Here is a 15822-nt window from a genome sequence, read left to right on the forward strand (position 1 = left end):
AAAATCTACCTCACTAACATACCAATTTATACTTTAGAATAATCACAACTTATGGCATATCTTTTTTACAACTCAGATATTTAATTGTTGGAACAGATTGAATATAGTCACTCTAGGTCTCAGTAATGACCCCAGGTCTGTCATTGTGCCTAACATCATCTTTCAGGGAAATTATGTTATTATTTCATAACTATCACCATGATACTTGCTCTTACTCTAGGTTATATGTTCATATCAAAAGTTTTGGATCTTAGAACTATAGATAAGAGAGAGCATGCAGAATTCATCTTTGGGGGTTGTATCACTCCATTCAATATAATCTTTTCTAAGTCCTTCCATTAACCTGCAAATTTCATAATTTCTTTTTGGTTTACATCTCAATAGTACATATATATCATGTACATATACCACATTGTCATTAGCATTTAATCAGTTGAAGGATTCCTTGCAATGTGCAATAGTGGCACTTGTGTCCTGGGGGCAAACAAATAATTTACATATAATCTGAAAGTGTCCAGTATTTAAAAATATCGTTTACTTGCTTATATGTTTACAACACACATTTCTTGCTCACCAATCAAGTACTGTAATGTGCAAAAGCTGTCCATGGGAGAAGAACAGTAAATAGCTCTCTAGAAGTGAGAATTGTCCTGGCTTATGGGATGCATCCATTCCCATTACTGAATTCATGCATAAACCCAGAGCAAGAATGGCTCTGAAACAGCAATAGGTGACTCACCCTGATCAGGTGCAATACACCAGGGTCCTCAGCTTTCCCATATTGATGTTATATTAATGTTAAATCAGTAATCCTGCCATGATTTGTTATGAATAAATATAGTCAAAGTTAAATACTAAATATAATCTTTTTAATTGGATGATTCCTCAATAGTCAGTGACTATGGAAAGAGATATAAATATATTAAACTGTATTATTAGAAAAACTTTGATATAAGTCATTAAGATAAAACTCAATTTATCATTAAATGTTCTATTTAAGAATGACCCAGAATTATTTTCCACGATAAGTATAGAGGTACTTTTTCTAATTCCTGAACTAACTGAATGTACTGTCTAATTCCCAAACATGGAGGCAACTCTACACTGCTTGTTCTGGGTGTGCTTTTTTTAACAAGGTGCTTAGCTGTCACAAACAGCAACATTTGCCACAATTCTATGTCATCTCTGGTCAGAGTGAGAGCAGCTGAAGAAGTGAGTATTCCTTCTGCCACATGAAAGCTGGCTACAGAGCGTGATTTCACATTTCACAGCCTTCACTGTAGGGAAATCCTTTCTATTTTGAGGGATCTTGGGTCTCCTATGGGCAATAATATTATTTCTGTGATAGAGAAGGTCATGTAAGACTGACTTTGTAATAATTTGCTTGCAACATCTGCTGATATGACAAGGAACCCATGTCCCCACGATAAACTCATTTCCCCCTTTCCTGTGATTAATTCAGATGAGAAAAATGTTTGATAATTTAAACATGTATATATTGGTATTTATCAGTCGTCATATTGGTAAATCACAATGGTAGATCCTGCAGACTGTGGTCATTTTAATTTTACTTATGTCTAATAGTTATGTGAAGGTAGTATGCTGTGCTCTCTGATTTTAACAGATGAGTGTGCTCTTCGGCCAGAATTTGCACATAATGGGGACAAAGTATCAATTACATGAAAATCATGTAGAGTTTCTTTGAACTGAGCCAACTGATCACCCAATATCATCACCTTTGCCATCATTAACCTCTTTATACAAAGAGATGTTTAACCCAGAATGTCTCAAAGGCAGCAAAGTAACATTATGTTATGAACAGATGTTCAGTCCTTGCCTCAATTCAATTAGCATGTTACCAACAAGACGGTACCGTGCAGGGAAGAGTGACTAACCTCTCTGGACATTTATCTGGTTTTGAGCTTATACCATGTGAAGACATGTGATAGATGATTTCTGAAGCCCGCTTTGACTTGGCAATGCATTTTATCTTCCTGCAAGCACTTGACTGTAGTCCATTTGAGAACCCTAAAAAAATCTACCATCTTCTAGGTGGTCTATGATCAACAGAAGTGCATTTCTCAGAGTTCTCGATGTAGGGAACTCAGGCATCAAGGCACCAGCAAAGTTGTCTCGTGAGGGCTCAGTTTCTCCATCTCTAGTCCCCCACTCTGGTGGTGTGTAGCAGAGAACTCAGATTTCCCAGCACTTTCACTTGGTAAGACTGAAATGCCCACAGTCACCTTGCAAAGTCTCCATTTCTTCACCCTATCATTCTGGAGATGATTGATGATTGTCTAAATATACAGACCTTAAATATGTTTGTTGTCAGGTACACATTTGTTTGGTCATATAATTACATTATGTGTTTTGTCGTTAACAAAAACTAATATGTATACCCATAGCTGTTGTTTTATTTGTCTACACATACTGGGGTCTAGTGTCTATGGTAAGGTATTTAGAAGATAAAGGTTTATTTATTTGAACTGGGTCTTAGGAATTGAGTCTCTGCGAGGTCATGAAGATGAATTAATCATCAGTGTAGAGGCCTATTATTCACTCCAGGAAGCCCCATATAAAGCAGGAGAGAGGCAATGCACATGCAGAAACTCACACACTTAATCACACATAATGTCCACACACATGGCTGTTTGGTCACTCTCACACCGGTACACAGGTGATGTCTATTCTGCTCACTGCCGTGTGATTCACTTTGCCACTTTCAGACACTGTCAACAATTCATCCATGACCAGAACAGGCATGCAATCTGCACTTCCACTACTCTACATCTGTCTCTTTGTGACACATGCAGTTTACATGTGTTATGAGCAACAGACGCCAGAATAATACCCTATAAACATAAGCAACTATAGCCATCCCCGCCATTCACAATGCAGTTCCAGATCTGTTGCCAAACTTAGGTGGCATAAAGCCATGGTAGGTGAGAAACCTGAAGCTTCTTCAGTGAGTCATCTTGACGCCTATATAAGAACTTTCCCCAAATGATTCTAAACCACTTAATTCAAGTAGAAGCTCACTTTTTATTTGCTTATAGTTCCTATACCTTATCTAGTAGATCATGGTTCCAATAAATAAAGCAGTATACACAGTTCATGGAATAATGACTTCTCCCTTCAGTACACAAATACAATTATTAATGATAATAATGAAGGAAGAAAAGCAAAATACCATGATAAAATATTTAAGAATATTTAATATTTTCTTTAATTCTAAAATATTTTATGTAAATAGCCTTTTCTTTCTTCTTATGATGTTATGATAAAATGCAGCCTTAACTGGGTCACTTGTAGCAATGCATTATTTTTGCACAGTTCTAGAATCTGCAAAATCCAAGACTGACGTACCAGCATGGTAGGTACATGGTGACAATCAGCTGAGAGGGGAAAACACCGCACTGGGTGCTCACAGGTGGGGAGAATGGGAAGAATCGCTTCCTGAGGACGCTGTCTGTGAAGCCCAGGCCCATTAGTGATTGTTTGTCTTTGAAATCTAATCAAATTATAAGACTCTAACTTCCTAAAGGCTTCATATTGTATATTAGATTTTTTAATGTATGGAATTTGAAGGCTTTATAGAAATCACCAGACTTTCCCTGGACAAACTGACCATGTATGTGCAACAACAGGGATTATTCAATATAACAGGCTAAATATCCCAGATTGCACACAAAGGCTTTAGCGAAAGCTTATTTCAAATGAATGCAGTGACTGGAGAAACTGTTATTATAATACCCCTCATTCAAAGACAAGCAAACATTCTCTCCCTTGGAAGAACTTAACCGGCTGAGTGGACCTTCCCTCAATGTTGAAGGAGCATCTTTTATCCTACTGACTGTTAATTAATACAGTTATTCACTAAATGGCTTTAATAGTCCATAAAATCACAGGAACTAAAAAGCTTTATTTTCTCTCAGCTATACTTATGTAGTAGGTTCACGGCATGACATAATCTACAATTCTTACATGCATGCAGATTCCTAAATACCCACAGAATTCAATAATCAATTTTAGAGGTAAAAGGGACCTTAACTGTTAAAATTTCCTGCTATCCCACATATTTTCAAGCTTTCCAATGGATTATTTTACCCATAAAAATGCCAAAGGGTAAAATACAAAATTTTCATTTTGATCACTGTAGTATCCCATGCACCTGACACCTTTTTGTATGATTATTGCAAGTCCTTTAATTATACAGCTAACCATGTTTCCCTCATAACATGAAGTTACTGGCTCATATTGCACTTGAGTAAAGTCTTAAATTGTAGAGGATATTTTAAATTTGGCAATATATTTTTCATTTATCCGTATTAAATTTTACAGTGCAATAGATAAAAATTGAATATTTTTCATGATATGTAAGAGATTCCACAGTAGTTTGCCACCTCATTATTTATTTATAAATTAGATAGGGGATCTCAGTGAGTTATGATTCCAAATTGAAAAGAATATTCAAAAGATTCCTCACACTGGAGGCTAGGTCGATGGCTAAGCACCTAAAAATGTGTTTGTTATACATGCCTGATGATCTGTTTGCTCTCTAAAAGGAAAGAATCTGCTCCACAATGCTGTCCTCTGACTGCCACTTAAGTGTTCTGAGACACCACCACACATATTACACAAACCTTAACAGTAACTGAAAATATGAAACCATCAAATAACAGCACAGTTAATTCTAGCACATCAATATTATTGTGACGATTACCTAAACATTTCTTTCTGTAGTGAGACTACTTACTAATCATTTCTTAGCATTTTTTTCTTCATTTTTTTTGTTTATTTTTTTTAGTTGTTGAAAAAATTTTCTGCCTCCTCCCCATTTCCCATTTCCCTCCCTGTTCTCCCACACATTGCCCCTCACCCAACTCCCCTCCCCATCTCCCCCTCCTCCCCACTCCATTCCTCCTCCCTCTCGAGAATGAAGAGCAGTCCAGATTCCCTGCCCTGCGGGAAGTCCAAGGTCCTCCCACTTCTATCCAGGTCCAGGAGGGTGGGCATCCAAACAGGCTAGGCTCCCACAAAGCCAGTTCATGTATTAGGATAGAAACCTAGTGCCATTGTCCTTAGCTTCTCATCAGCCTTCATTGTCCGCCATGTTCAGAAAGTTCGGTTTCATCCGGTGCTTATTCAGTTCCAGTCCTGCTGGCCTTGGTGAGCTCCCAATAGATCAGTTCCACTGTCACATGGGTGGGAGCACCCCTCGTGGTCCTGACTTCCTTTTTCATGTTCTCCCTCCTTCTGGGGCTAAGGGGAATTGGGGTGAGAAACCTGAGAAGGGGAGGATTGGGGGAGCTTGGGGGAATGGGATGATTGGGATAAAGGAAGGGTGGACACGGGAACAAATAAATATATATCCTAATTAAGGGAGCCACCTTAGGGTTGGCAAGAGATTTGACTCTAGAGGGGCTCGCAGGTGTCCAGGAAGATGTCCCCAGATAGTACCTTGGGCAACTGAGGGGAGGGAACCTGAAATGACCCTATCCTATAGCCATACTGATGAATATCTTGCATATCATCTTAGAACCTTCATCTGGCGATGGATCGAGATAGAGATAGAGACCCAAATAGGAGCACCAGACTGAGCTCTTAAGATCCAAATTTCTTAGCATTTTATAAGAGAAAAATATATCATCATTGACTAGGTGCAACAGTTCCGTCATCCTTATATTCTTCAAAATATCATGTTACATAGGGCAAATGTATAATGTGTTATATAAATAACATATAGTAAACACAATTTCTAAGATGATAGATCTCATCCAAACTGTATTCCACAAGGTATATAAATTGCTATTAACACTTTTAAACAGAAGACTCTAGAAGGAGCACTGTCCTAAATGTTACTGAGTCATGTGACACGAGCCCCAAAAATTGCACTAAAAATTTCCCATATTCTAGTCTAGAAAATATGAGATTACTTTTTAAATATCACCATGAAATAATGATCCAAGACCTCCAGCATTTCAGTCAACCACTGAGAAGAAGTCAGAGCCTTCCCCATGCATAAACAACCAACAGCTGGGCACAAAATCTAAGTCAAAGTCCATGGAACGATTTAGAAAGATCAAGTGACCTTCAAGGTTTCTGGTGATACAGAATACACCAGCTGCATAACTAGACAGGAATTTAAAGTCAAAGGTAACTGTGTGTTTTATAAAATAATTATCTAAAACTTTTCACAATTCTGCCCCTAAAAATCTGGGGACCCAGTGCTGTTTATAACAAGAGATGTCTTAGAAGGCTCTGAACTCTTTTTCTCTCTTTTCTATTCAAACAAGATGCACAGCTTCAAAATATGAGGCTTTTCCCATTTAAAACTCAATTTCTTGGCATTTTTCATTTGCTTATATTCGTGTACCATGAAATAGCCTATGTTTCCAAAGAATGTCATAATATTTCTATTCAGACAGCTCATTATTCATTAAACTGTAGTTTTCAAAATTAAAAAATTAAAAAGCAAACATATACTTTGCAATAACTTTAAATATTATATCACTTAAACATCGTTTGATTTTCCCCCTGATTCTCTGTCTTCCCAAGCACTCCTCTCTTCCCTTTAACTGTAGCTCTGCAGTAGCGAGCCTGTCCCGATTAAATGAGACTGCACCAGAAACTTACTAAAGCCAACATATCAAACATATTATGGCGTTTTGAGAAAACGATATTTAAACTCAAGCTTCATCAGAAGCTGCAGCATCACCGCCATATTCTTGGGAAGAGCTAAACCGAAGGCAAACAAAATCCATCATTTCCCAGTGGAAGAGCGTGCACTCGTTCAAGCGAGGCTCTGATGCATATACGGAAATAAATACTCAGAATGTGATATGTAGCTCCCACTGCATCAGAATGAGGGGAAAGGAACCTCACTGGTTTTAGCCACTTATTAGGAAACGCCCCACTGTGCCCAAGCTGCATGAAGAAAATCCCATTAGCAGCAAAGGAGCCTTGCAGCCTGGGACACTTCTGAAGGACAAGCAGTCAAGGAAAGCAGCCTTACGTTCTTGAAAGGAGGTGAAGAGCATCTGAAACCTGCTGTTGCGGCTGCCCTCGTCCGCCCACATGCGGATCACCCCCAGACCTGTGCGCAGCATCACGTCGTTAGCCACGGTGCTGCAGAACTTGGCTTTCAAGTCCTCCACCGAGCTGCTTCCATCGTACACGGCCACGAAGTTCCTTTTGCACTCATTTGAATTCTGCATCTCGTAGTCCAAGAAACGTAAGTAAATCTGTAAAACAAAGACAAAACAATCTGTTCCTTTCGCAAATTCAGAGCAAAGCTAGGAGCTCCTTCTTTCTTTCCAGCCTCACAAGACAGCCGTGATTGCAATCAACCTCATTATTTCCCCGTGTGGGCCACAGGCAACAAACTCGTGCAAAGCAAATTATCTTTAATATTTCTTTTCAAGTCTTAGTATGCTATTAAGAAAAACTTAAATGCACCATTTCCTTTAGCTAAGTATTTTTTTCCCAGATGATCTGATGTCATCCCGTGATGTATCAGAAATCAAATATTAGCTTTCAAAACTTATACACTACTTAGCTTTATATATGGAAGTACTTTAAATATTTCTTTATGAACTCTTGTTCAAGCGCCTTCTTGTTTTGTTTTGAAAAATTTTATATAAAGGAAAATTTACATTAAAACAGTGAAAGACAGCTTTTGATTTCAGCCTGTTTAGATCACAAGTATTCAGTGTTGTGGTGTAGCATACCAAAACATTTTAAAACGCCAGTCTAGCTATTTTCATCATACTTAAAATCAGGCCACTTAACTAAATCTACACAAATAAAAGTTAAATTAGCATTTAAGGAATACAATGTGCATTGACACCAATTCCTATGTCATCATTAAATGCTCCCAACTGTTTTGTGAATCATATGCGGATGTACTCAGATGTGGCAACTCAAGAGGATAATTAACAAGTGAGATGTGAAGCCTCTGGCCCCACTGTCCACACTCTTCCTCAAAGATGGTTCATCGTGAAGTGACATTGCCTGACTCCTCCAAGTGTACTCAGAACCACCAGTGATTGGTTCCAGTAGGAATCAGGCTACAAGACTTGTTGGTTCTTCAATCCACCCACTTAGCAATATCCACAATCTCACAGCCACAAATTAAATAACAGTAAGTTAGGAATGAAGCTCTCACAACATGTGGTAAATCATGACAGCAAGATAGAATGTGAAACTATGGATTATATACACAAAAAGTAAGTGAAACAAATTAGTGAATGTGCAATAAGAATGATATATGAATAAAACTGACCTCCTTTGAACACACCAGTTATTTGTTTACATTTTATTTTTTTTAATCATGAGCATCTATACGCTATTCTTTTTAAATTAGACTTACTTCATGCATACAAAGGTGTACATTTATTTTAAGTTCACGTTCGTCTTTCTATATTCATTTTTGTTGTTATTTCAAAAAACTATGGAATGTGTGGGGCAACTTTCTCTACATATCTGGGAATGTCTATTCTATTCTAAGTTTAAAGTTTCACTATTTCAGTTAAATACAAATATATTATTGTCCTTGTGTGTTATTAGGAAATAGGCATTGGACCCTGTAGAGTCTCTTACATTTCAGTTGTATGCCTTGTCTCCTAAAACAAGATATTTTAGCAATCTCCTAAACAATCTGTGTGTCTGTCAGTTTCAGTCTCTGTCATGTCTTCCAAGTCTCTCCAGGTAAACATAACACTTTTGAGTACAAATTTGGTGATCCCACGCCTCCACCTCAAGCCCTCACCTGAGGTGCAGTACAAACATTGAGGAGCCTTGCTCAGGCCAGTGTCTTCCCTTTTCCTTCCAGGACTGTGTTTCTTTCTCCAAACCCCAAGTTCTGTGCTGCAGGAGCAGCAAGTCTTCCCTTGGAGGAACTGGTCCCTTACTGTAGCAACTTCTTCCCAGTGTGTCTCAAGGTTGAATTCAGTTAGTATATCCCCAGAAAACAACCTCCCACTGTAGCCTTTTTCTTCATACCCTTCATGCTCGATTAGAATTGAACATATTTTAAACTACGCTTCCCATGGCACTTCTTCTCTATTCAACTAACTACAACTTCCGTTTTCTTTATTAATTTCATTTGCTCAGCATTCATCATATATTTATGGGTTGTCCATACACCCGGCATTTTTGGGTGTTATAAATAATGATTATGCACACAGGTTACCGTCAACAGTAAGAATTGTTTAACACAACTCTCAAAAAACTATGACTGAGATCTAAAGTATATAAAGTATATGACAATATATTTTATACCTATGTGAGCTGGAAATGAGCTGTGGTAACTCACACCAGATCACCATGACAAAACTTTGAGAGGGAAAAACAAGTAAAAAGTTATGAGGATGTGAATGAAATTGAACAACTATTGAGAATTGGAGTTTTACTCTGATTTTCATACAACAAAGTCTTCATATGTAGGACTTCTGTAAGTTTCCAGATGCCCTGGATGAATTTTAAGTTAGCTGACATATCAATACCAATACAACACATAGTTAAAGGAAGCACCCTCTATTACCATGTCCATGTCATTGCTTTGTGTTATTTCACAATAAATATTAACTACTACTCCCATCATCCATGTGGAGCTTATTCTCCCCAACAAAATAAATTCCTGAAATTGTCTACAGTATTCTAGAAATGTCCAGCTTAAGAAGGTATAATTTTGTTTTGTTTTTGTTTGGGGACAGCACAACTGTTTTAAAAAAGTGCTTGGGTTTCTGAAGATCCTGCTAGCCAAAGGAGGGCAGGGAATCTTTCTCTAAAAGTTCTGTCCTCTTCTGCTTTCTTTTCTAGGGATATATTGTATTTAAGTGTTCAGGGAAAAGTCTGGAAGACGTTCTTATCTACTTCCTCTTCCCAATTTTCCAAGTCCTGTCACTTTGTTTTTGCAAAAGACCTCCCCTGCCTACACGGCTAAGGTGGTTTAGTGGGGACAAAACTTGTATAAAAGTGTGACGAGTTAGAAGGCTACGCTCCAGATGTGAGGACAGATTAGCTAAAAGGTTGTTATTGAGACAAGTCAGATAAAGGGAACTTTGGAAAACTGTACCTTCATTTCAGGTTTAAAAACCAGGTGGGTTGTGGTGTTATCTAATAGAAGGGAACAAGGAAGGAAGAAAAGATTGGATACTCAAGAAAAGAATATGGCAGGCTCAGTTTGGTTGCCAAAATAAGCACAGGGACACAATGTCAGTCCAGGATTAGGTACCCAGAGGTTTAAGAGAACCAATAGCACCATTATATGTTGGGTTTTCTTTTTCTCCAAATGATCATGTCAAGCTGCCTTTTAAATATTTGTATATGTAGATCTGTGGGACTTCCCCCCCCCCCCCTTGGTCAAAGAAGTTTCTTGTTGCTGTGGATAACGGCCAATTAAGTAACATTTCTGTTCCAAGCGCTAAATGTCTCTGTAAGTGCTCGGTCATTGAAAAATCATCCGTACACCCCCAACCCCCTTCCAGGCTCAGGAAACATTGCAGAAAGGGGCAGGTAGAGTATCTGAGCTATAGGGTTCAGAAGAGTAATGGGAAATCTGTTCTCTGTACGTGGCATGGCCCTTGTATACATGAACGCACAGCAGCAGAGGCCTATATAAGTTCTAAGCAAGATCGAGTCAATTAAGAAAATCCAGTATGGACATGGGCATGTGGGGCTCTCAAGACTCAGGCCCATGCAAAGAGCTATTGGCAACTGATGGCATCTGAGGATAGGAGTAGTTATTCTTTTTTTAGGTATATGTCCATCAAAACACCTCAGTGGATGATCCAATGCCCATTCACATGTATGGAGAAGCAAGTGGACTCAGAAAATTTACATAAATAAATAGAACGCGGACATGAAGTTGGGAAGGTGTGGTGGGGGTGTTATGGGGAAAGTTAGAACGGGAAAATGAGTTGTGGCTATGAACAAGTCACATCTATACCAGTATGACACTTTCAAATCATAAATAACATTAATGGAACAAACATAAATCTGAATTTTTGACATATGTATCACTGTGTCTTTCCCATACTCAGATGAAACTCTTTTTAAAAGAAGGTGTTTTTCAAATGATCTTTATTAGGAAGCTGGGGAAGAGACTAAACAGATGAATGTGAACGCCTGAAGTAGGAATCATAAGCTCTGTTTCTTAGATTTTTTTCATCATGCTGCTTTGCAGTGTCCTGAATAATAGTTAGTAATCTGAAAGCCCTATGAAAATTAAATGAGAATCTGCCGATTTTCATAAGATAACAAAAATGATACATGCACGAAAAAGTCAGAATATTCACATATTCTAAACTGCTCAGCAATAAGCCCGGCATATTTCATCACTCTCAAAAGAACATACAAATTTAATGGAAAAACATACAGTTTTACCAGCCAGAATAGGAGATACGTCACACTCCATTATTTTTGTAATGTAGCATAAAGTGGCCATGAATATCAATAGTGTTACAAAGTTTAACAACAACAACAGCTAAATATATATCTGCAGAAAGAATAATAGTGAAAGAAAATGATTAACCAAATCAAGACAAGAAAAAAAAAAGCACATTTTCATTTGACCCTTTCAAATCCAGAGACTTCAGGGGCATAGTACGCCTGAGCTCTTTCCCAGATTCTTATTCTGCAAGCAGAAACACAGACTGGAATAGTAATTTGTTATTATTAGAAACGAGTCTGTGTACATCATTCTTGGCCACGAATTAATATATTTTCACAGCTTCTGACAACAGAGTAGTGTAACAAGAGATTAGTGCAACATCACATTAGTACAACAACAGCAGATTAGTCCAGAAACAGATTAAAGCAAGAACTGCTGAAGATAAAGAAAACTGATACTTAGAAAAGTCAGGTCACATTTTCCGAGTGACACAGGAGAAAAAGCCTTGTATATACTTGCACTTCAGATTGCCTGACACCAAGCTACTCAGTATCTTCATGGCGTTCTATGTAGTCTTAAGGAAAACTTTTAGAAAATGTTCATGTGACATATATTTCAGAGGGAAAGTAATCTACTTGAGGAAAACCATTTTAAGTGTTCTTTTTTTAAGCAGGGGAAGGGAGGGAGTTGGGAAAGGAGAGAGGGGAAGAGAAGAGAGAGACAGACAAAAAAGGGAAGAGACAGGAAATGTCCTGTCTACCCCTTCAGAACAGGAGCAGGATGAAGGAGGAAAACAAATTTTAACAAAATAAAAGCAAATTGGGAAAACCCCTATGAATTCAGGTCTTTCCAATTTCACAAAAGAATCTCAGAAATATGTTGCTGAAGAATTAAAAAAAAAAAAACCTCAGAGATAATAAATGTGCCCCTTTGAAATAAATGACTATCTCAAAAAATAACTTTAAAATTAGGACTATTTAAAGTTGAGGTAGTGCTTTAGTTAGAAAGTCAGCTGACATACTGGACCCGCGTTTCACATTTGACCTTCTGCGCTGTCTATGCACCCATGTAGTCACTGACTGGCGTATGTTCCTGATGAAGAGTGATGGGCTGGACCTGCCTTTAACTTACTTCTATATCGCAAAGTTCTTTTGTTATTTCACATGGAACTCTGTCTATGAAGGAACTACACAACTGCCTTTAACAGGTTTTGTATGAACACTTGTGAAGCTTTTATGCTTATTTAGAACTTCAGGTTTTCTTTTTAATAGGCAAATAAAGTGTAGGGGTGTGACATTTGCTTCACTGGAATGAGATGGGTCCATCTGTAAGTTAAATTTTTTCAATAAAAAAAAATCTGATCAAAATTTTCCTTACTAGTTACAGTCTCTACCGTATAAAATTTCTCCTTGCAGATATTAAAAATACCTTACTGGTCTTGAAGGACAACTTCCAACAGCCTCCTATAAATATTGACCCAAACCCCTTGTCATTGCATATTTTAATGAGAATAACCTTAGATATTTGTTTATATAAAAGAAATACAGAAATATCTTAATTTATGATTTATGAGCCTTTTAACTCAGTGTTGAGTATTTATCTTAAGTGTAATATGCTAGACCTTTTCTTTAATTTCCTTTGAAAATTAATCCAACATTTGGAAAAATGGTTCAAGGGTTAAAAGCAACTTTTGCTCTTTCAAAGGACCCAAATTCAGCTCCCAGAACCCACTGCTGGTGACTCCAGGGGATCTAATTTCTGCTTCTGGCTTCTGAGGGCACTTGCACTCATGTGAGTTTGTGTGTGCGCACACACATACAATATATACATACATGCACATTAATGCATACACATTCACAAATGCATAATTAAAAATGAAATAGTATAAAAATAAATGAAGCAAACATTGATCATCTATTGCATCTATGCTTTTGATTATTTTGAGAACTTTCACTTTTTACCACAAGCTTGGGTTTAGGCTAAGTGTGCATATTCACTTGCTATCCATAACAACACCTTAATATGAAGCATTCTCATTTTAAAAACTGCAAGATAGTCACTATGACTAGAGTCAGTGTATAAGATTTGTGACATAGTGATTCCATGCAAAAGAGTTATTTCAGGTAGCAAATGAATAAAATAAGAAAGAAGAAACTCTCTAGTCCCTTGGTGAAGGAAAGAGAAAATGATAAACAGAATAATGTAGAGCTCTGGTGAAACAGTCAGATCTCTTCTCAGTGAATCATTTTGATGTATTCCTCTTTTTGATGTGTTCACTCATAAAGAGTTGGAAATGACAGGATGATTCACTGAACAAGACATGGAAACCATTTCTGGGGGTATCTGTTCTCCAAATTGCACTAACATGGAAGAAAGCACCAAGTTTATATGCAAAACAAGTAAATTTAGCTGAACTCACCAAACATCACATTGACAAAGATATTTTAATACCAGGAGCTCAGAAGTTCCTCCTCTCGTGTCGTGGTGATATGGAAAACTTGTCCTGAGGCAATTATTTGAGACTCAACAGAAAACTTGATTACAATAAATGAAATTTGAGTCATCCATAGTTCTGACATATGTTATTCATCGTTTCAAGACCACTGGATACCTTAATATTTGAACCACAGTATAAAGGCCTGTGTGCAGCGAGTTTTTTGTGGTTGCTATTTGTGACTGGACAGTTCAGGGGCAGGAAGTATATTTGGGGTGACCAGGCAGAAAGTAGAGGCAGGGCAATGAGAACAGGAGAATTCTGGGAAAAGGAAGGAATCATCCAGATACAGAGGAAGCAAGATAAGACTGCCTCGTCGAAAAAGCTACCAAGCCAAGTGGCTAGCACAGATAAAAAGAATGGGTTAATGTATGATGTAAGAAAGAGTTAATAAGGACCCTGAGCCAACAGTCCAACCACTTTATAATTAATGTAGGCCTCTGTGTATTTCATTGGGACTGAACAACTGCAGGACTGGGTAGGACAGAAAACTCCATTAACACATGACAACTCTTATAAAAGAAAACATTCAATTGCAGTGGCTTGCTTCCAGTTCAAAGGTTTAGTCCATTACCATCATGGTGGGAAGCAAGGCATCATGTAGGCAAATATGGCACCAGAGAAGAAGCTGAGAGTTCTTGTCTTAAGTAACTGGAAGTAGTCTGTCTCACTGGGCTTGGCTTAGCATTTATGCTATCTCAAAGTCCACCTTCACAGTGGCATACTTACACCTCTTCCAACAAGGCCACACCTTCTGATAGTTCCACTCCCTATAGGACTCAAAAGGTCCTCCTGCAGGCAGAGTTGAATGGAACATGGCCCAATTTTGTGCAGGTGTTGCCATTCCACTTAAAGTCATTATCTACAAATACCTAAAGTTCAGCCCTCATGGAATTCAAGTTCAAATTCTTACCACGGTTTGATCTTTCATTATTCCCGACAGGTGACCTTTCTCTGAATGAGATCTAAAACTTGACACATTAATTCCTTTCCTACGGCCTTGTTCTAGAATCTTCACATACACAAAAGCCTGTTCACAGAAGGAAGTGTGTTTATACCCCACATGTTTAACTCAAAAATAACTCTATTATCCTGACCCTGCTTATTTTATTCTATTTGTAAATGGCCCATAATGAAATGGATTTCCAACGTTATTTGTTCTCTGGCTTTCCTTGGAAATGATGGCGGATCACATTTTTAACTACAGGATCCCCTACATTAATAAAGATGATATTAGTACATATCCTTTTGCCAAATGCTAAGAAGCAAAAAGCATTGTTTATAAATTTTAATCGTAACAAGCAAACTCTTTATCTGTGTAACTGTTTACTATGCAGGGTCAGGAGAGAGTCATTCAAATATTTACAATGACCCATTTCAATCTTGACCAATGCTTTGATAGTTTAGTCTCATAAATCACTATACTATCCATAAAAATAGGAAGTTCACAACTGTAGGAAACCTTGCTTTTTGGTTTTCTCCACGGCATTCAATGGCATTTCTTGTCCTCTCAAGCTCTAATTGAACAGAAAAGGCTGTTACAATAGAACCCTCTCGGTTCAGCTCTGCAGGCAGTGTCCCCTTTGGGTCACCCACTGCTGGATTCTGTGACAGGCAGGTGCACTAGGCATTGTTCTAGAAGTATACAAAAGACAGATTATCTGCCAGCTGGAAGAAGGAGGTGTGTGTTTATACTCCACTTTAATACCGAAGTGACACGGTGCTGCTAAAGAGAGCAAGGTGCTGTGTTTACGGTTCCTGTGCACAAAAGCTGGCTTTTTCAAAAAGATCTCCATTCATTAAGGTGAAGAAAAACAAGCACTCTACTGAGAATCCACAAATTGTATGTAAGATAAATTTAGCTCTCTGATTATCCAGACAAGTGTTTATGAATTTGCATTACAAATATTAATTTGTTACTTTATAAAATATC

The 15822-nt window shown here is 37.8% G+C and overlaps 1 protein-coding gene across 4 annotated transcripts in view; it reads right to left on the reverse strand.

Annotated features, from left to right (window-relative positions):
* Neto1 (neuropilin and tolloid like 1) overlaps positions 1-15822 on the reverse strand; it is a 105555-nt gene that overhangs the window by 26325 nt on the left and 63408 nt on the right. For all 4 annotated transcript variants that reach the window (XM_041640805.1, XM_041640804.1, XM_041640806.1 and 1 more), the window contains one exon: positions 7016-7244. In XM_041640805.1, the coding sequence (XP_041496739.1) occupies positions 7016-7244 (229 nt within the window). The remainder of the gene's footprint in view (positions 1-7015; positions 7245-15822) is intronic.

This window comes from Microtus oregoni, unplaced genomic scaffold (genome assembly GCF_018167655.1).
Source record: "Microtus oregoni isolate MIOR12 unplaced genomic scaffold, Mior012 000065F_ref0000479, whole genome shotgun sequence".
Classification (NCBI taxonomy): domain Eukaryota; kingdom Metazoa; phylum Chordata; class Mammalia; order Rodentia; family Cricetidae; genus Microtus; species Microtus oregoni.